Genomic DNA, 5,319 nt, shown 5'->3' on the forward strand with positions numbered 1-5,319 from the left:
TCTGAGCATGTTGTCCTTTTCCAAGGACCAACTCTCCTGGCCATGTGTCCAGAGCAAGTGAGGCAGATCTTCAAAATCCTAGCCTCCTAGGAGAGACTTGATTTCCACCCTCTCCAAGACAGACCTATTTGTTTCTTGGCAGTCCATGGCATGTTCAAGACCCTTCTCCAGCACCACAACTTGAAGACATCTATTCTTCTTCTGTCATCCTTAGTCATTATCCAACTCTCTGAAGCATAACAAGTAATTGAGAAAACTACATGTCAGTATCAATTGGTACATTCAAAGTAGCTACCAGCTGCTAACTTTAACTAGGGCTGCAGCGTCAATTCTGATGTTGGCAACCCTCCATCAGATTTCTCCCGTGGAAGGGGGGATGGATTTGTACCACTCAGCCATTAGTTGGCAACAAAACACCTAACTTTTGATACCAACAGAGTCTCTGATGACAAATGTACATAGCAGACTGATAAAAGCTTGACTGACATACATGAAGACTTTTTAAAAAAATTTTAGAGTGTGTGTGTGTGTGTGTGTGTGTGTGTGTGTGTGTGTACCGTCAAATTGGATCTGACTGGTATAGGAGGAGATTGCCCCTCCTTCTCCGCAGAGCATCTGGTGGATTTGAACTGCATATCTCTGGGATTGCAGTGCAGTTTCTTGCCACTAGGCCATCAGAGCTCCCCTACATAAAGACATTTGATAAATTACGTGGAGATGGAAGAGAGAAGACCAAGGGGAAGAGGTAGGAGCATGGGTCTAAAAAACAAATAAGAGTGTCTGCACAATATTGGACAGAGTCGGTAAAGAAAGGTTTTAAAAGGGCTAAAACTCACGGTTGTTCCACCTGCTAAAATATCAAATATAGCTCCTCCCACCTCCCCTCACGCCTACAGCAGCTGGGAAGCCTGAGGAAGGTTGCCACATCACCGGGAGGGTACTGATGGGTATGAGAAGCCTCAGAGAAGAGTCCACCCCCTGCCCAGCCATGGGACCCACACTCCTCTGCCTGGCGGCCCTGTGTGTCCTGGGAGCAGGTCAGTGGTGACCCTGTGGGACTCCAGTGTTAGGACTTCCTCCTGGGGCTGCACCACCAGCTCCTCCTGCGCTTTTCTCCAGCTTCTGTCTCCTTCCTCCACAGGCTCTGTGGACACCGAGGTCACCCAGTCTCCAGGACAGCTGGTCAGAGGGACAAAGCAGAAAGCAAGGATGGAGTGTGTCCCCATCAAAGGACACAGTTATGTTTACTGGTATCGCCAGAAGCTGGGAGAAGAGCTCAAATTTTTTATTTATTTTCAGAACCAAGATATTATCGATAAATCAGAAATGCCCAGTGAGCGGTTTTCAGCTCAGTGTCCCAAGAACTCACCGTGTAGCATGGAGATCGAGCCCACGGAGCTGGAGGACTCAGCCGTGTACTTCTGCGCCAGCAGTCAGTCCACAGCGCTGCAGGGTCAGCTGTTCCTGGGACAGAAACCCATCCAAACCCAGCTCAGGAAACAGGTGGGGCATGGGGTTGGTGGGCAGTAACAGAAATTCTACTTAAAAGAACCCACACCAAAGAGTAGCGTAAGGGAAATTCTAAGTGGGCAGAGAATAAAAAATGTGTCAGTGTTGAGTTGATTGTAATTTATGGTAACCTCCTGTGTGTCCTCTTACCTAGATCCACATCCAATGCACTTGGCATCAGCAGGCAGGAGATCAGGAGACGTAGTGCGCTGGGAAAGTCTGTAGTCAGGGACCTCTCCAAGTTATTGAGGAGCAATGATGTCAGTTTCATTTAGGCCATGGTCTTTTCAGTCACCAGCTGTGCATCTCAGAGCTAGACAATGAATAAGGATGACAGAAGAACTGATACTTTTGAACTATAGTGTTGGAGAATGGAATGTCCCATGGGCTGCAAAAAGAACAACCAGGTGTGCCTTGGAGAAAGTGCAGCCAGAGTGCCCCTTGAAGGCAAAGGTGATAAAGCTTCATCTCACATCCTTTGGGTATGTTGCTAGGACAGGTTATTCCTTGGAAAATGACGTCAGGCTTGGAAAGGTGGAGAGATGGTGAAGAAGAGGAGGACTCTCAACCAGATGGATTGACACAGTGACAGCGGCAATGGGCTCACGTACATCAGAGATTGTGAGGATGGCACAGGATAGGACAGGGTTCAGGTCTGCTGTTCATAGATGCACTATGAGTCATACGCAAGTCAACAGCACCTAACAACAACAACACTCGTGTCAGAGTGGTACTGTGATTACAGAGAGTTATGGAGACTAAAGGAAGAAAAGGGCAGGGACCTGACAAGAAGTTGTATTACTAGACTCTTCTAAAATGCAAAATACTGACATCTTTCTAGAGTAAGAGCCAGAGTAAGTTTTCCTCAGCTCAATCTAAATTCAATAAAAATTAGTATAAGTCAGTACGTATTAACTAATGTAGTTATGTACCATCAAGTTGGAACCAATTCCTAGCTAAGCCTCTGGTGTGTTTTAGGGACTGTAAATTGCACAGGAGAAAAAAAAATGGAAAAAAAAATTGCACAGGAGGAGACGAACTGTGTTTCTCCTGCTGAGCAGCTCAGGGATTCAATCCCACATCTTTGGGTTGAGAGTGCAGCTTCTTATCCCTAGGCCACCAGAGTACCGTAGTATGGTTTGTAATAACTAATATAGTTATTCATTAACGAGACAAGTAGTTTTTAAAAACAGAATCTCGGTGAGCTCTGGTAGCCTAGTGGCAAGAAGGTGTACTACAATCCCAGAGGTACACAGTTCAAATCCACCAGATGCCCTGCTGGAGAAGGAGGAACAATCTCCTCCTGTACCAGTCAGATATGATTTGATGGTACACACACACACAAAAAAAATAATAAAATAAAATTTAAAAAAAACCAAAAAACAAAACTGAATCTCAACATCAAAAAAACAAAGATTCTCACCACACAGCCAATTCGAAGCATCCTGATAGATGGAGAATATATTGTTAGCAATTTCATCTTGCTTGGTTCAACAAACAACACTCCTGGGACCAGCAGTCAGGAAATCAAAAGACTAATTGCATTAGGTAAATGTGTTGTCAGGGACCTCTCCAGAGTGAGTGCTAAAAGAGCAATAATGTCAGTCTAGAGACTAAGGTGCACCTGATCCAGGTCTTCGCAATTACTTGTTAAGCATCAGAGAGCTGGACCATGACCAAGGATGACAGAAGAATTGATTCATTTGGGCTGCGGTGCTGGAAAAGAGTATTGATCATACCATGGACTGCCAAGAGAACTAACCCATCTGTCCTGGAGAGGGTGAAACCAAGCTGCTCCTGGGAGGCAAGAATTTTGAGACTCCATCTCACATATTTTAGTCATGTAGCCAGGAAGGACTAGTCTTTGGAGAAAAATATCAGGCTTGGAAAGGTCAAGGGACAGTGTAGGAAATGAAGGCCCTGGATGAGATGGGCTGACACAGTAACTAGGGTAATGGGGGTTAGTGTGTCAGAGACAGTGAGGTCGGCTCAGGATACAGCAGGGTTCAGAGCTATTGTGTGTAGGGCAGCTATGAGTCGTAGTCGACTAGACAGCACATAACAACAACAACAATAAATTAGTATAACTATCAGGCAACTATCAACATATGTGAATAGCTTATATATTGCCATAGATGGAAATATATTAATGATTTTCATATTTTGTTACATTTGTGATATATAATAATATACTTTTGTGAATATAGATATACTAGCACATGTGTTATATTTAACAGCTCAGGGCTGCTTCCTTCACCTTATTCTTCTTTTGCCTTTCTAGGCCAACATTTTTATTATTTTCTTAATTTAGACTTTCAAAAGTTCCTTCAAATAGAAAAGAAAGCAGATGAGTAATTAGCACATCGGAGGTCACTGTCGGGTACTCGGGTTCTCAACCTCGACGGCAGGTGCAGCATCATGGTAACAAGGAGAGGCTTGGTTTAGAGGTAGACTGCTATGCTCCCTCAGGGGTGGGAAATGATGCTAAACTAAGGTAAGCTTCGCTAATATTTACTCCTTTGAGCTTTCTCTGAAACATAGCACAATTTAGCAATGAGAGATCTTAAATACAGTGTTGTTGTGTTGTTATGGACCATTGAGTTGCCTGCGACTCATAGCAACCCTCTGTACAACAGTTCTGAAGCCTGCCCTGTCCTGAGCCTGTCTCGCTGATTCTGACACACCAACCCCCATTGCCCTAGCTATTGTATCAATCCATCTCATCAGGGGCCTTCCTCTCCTGCCGTCCCTCCACCCTCTTAAGTATGATATTCTTCTCCAAGGATCAGTCTTAAATTTAAAAATATATCTTTTTAAATAGCTGGTTTTCCTTAATAGTGTATCAAAACCCAAAATTCAAACTTATCACCCTCCAATTGAACTGACTCACAGATGACCCTCCAGCAGGTTTCCAGGACTATGATGAATTACACGGGAGGAATTGCCCACCAGGACTTCTCTTTACATCCCATGTAAACCTACTGACATCAAATGGATTCTAACTCACAGGGACCCTTCATTGGTTTGATAAATTCTGCTTGATAAACTCCTAAAAACTAAAGTACAGGAGGTCTGACAGCCATTGGGAGAAGGGAGGTGATGGAGCAGACAGTCTCTCAGATCCCAGGCTCTGCTCACAGATCCCTTCCCCTAACCTCCCCTTTAACCACACTCTTCTTGAAGGGTCAGCCTTGATTTGAGATGGCAGAAACTTTTTTTTTTAAGTATCATCATTTCTTTCCCATCGAGTGTATCTGAATAAAGCAAATTTAAAGGAGTCAACCCTTATCTCTACTCAATTAGCCTGTTGTAGTAGACAGTCAAATCTCATCTTTCTCAGGGAAAAATCTCCTTTTCATTTATCTCAGACTTTTGGAAAGGATTTGTGTGGAAAAGTAAGAGTGAACTCATTATAAAAGTTCAGCTCAATGCAGGGGAATAGTGCATCAGTCACATGGCACAAGCGTGGGTCAAGCATGTTTCTGATTTCATTTCGCTTACTCTTGGCTTCTGAATCAGTGTTGACCAGAACATGGGCTTCGACATCTCAAGATTTGGTCTAGGTAATGACAATGGCAAATGTGACAGTGCTTGTTACGTGTGGATTAACTAAAAACCAAAAAGCATTTTTAGTCAAGTTAACTCCTAGTCGTGCCAACCCCAAGTATATCAGAGTAAAACTGTACCCACAGGGTTTTCAACAACTGGTGTTCAGGGGGGAAGCCAAAGAGATTTCTTCTAAGGTGCCTCTCAGTGAGATTGATCTCCAAACTTAGTTACAGCCACTTCCTTAAAAATGAAAAAAAAAAA

The 5,319-nt window shown here is 43.7% G+C and overlaps 1 protein-coding gene across 1 annotated transcript in view; it reads left to right on the forward strand.

The window, feature by feature from the left end:
- The first annotated feature begins 988 nt into the window (after positions 1 to 988).
- LOC102867692 overlaps positions 989 to 5,319 on the forward strand; it is a 32,903-nt gene continuing 28,572 nt past the window's right edge. The window contains exons 1-2 of the mRNA XM_006887242.1: positions 989 to 1,037; positions 1,142 to 1,432. Of these exons, the coding sequence (XP_006887304.1) occupies positions 989 to 1,037; positions 1,142 to 1,432 (340 nt within the window). The remainder of the gene's footprint in view (positions 1,038 to 1,141; positions 1,433 to 5,319) is intronic.

Source organism: Elephantulus edwardii, unplaced genomic scaffold (genome assembly GCF_000299155.1).
Source record: "Elephantulus edwardii isolate Elephantulus edwardi_28Jun2011 unplaced genomic scaffold, EleEdw1.0 scaffold00055, whole genome shotgun sequence".
NCBI lineage: Eukaryota > Metazoa > Chordata > Mammalia > Macroscelidea > Macroscelididae > Elephantulus > Elephantulus edwardii.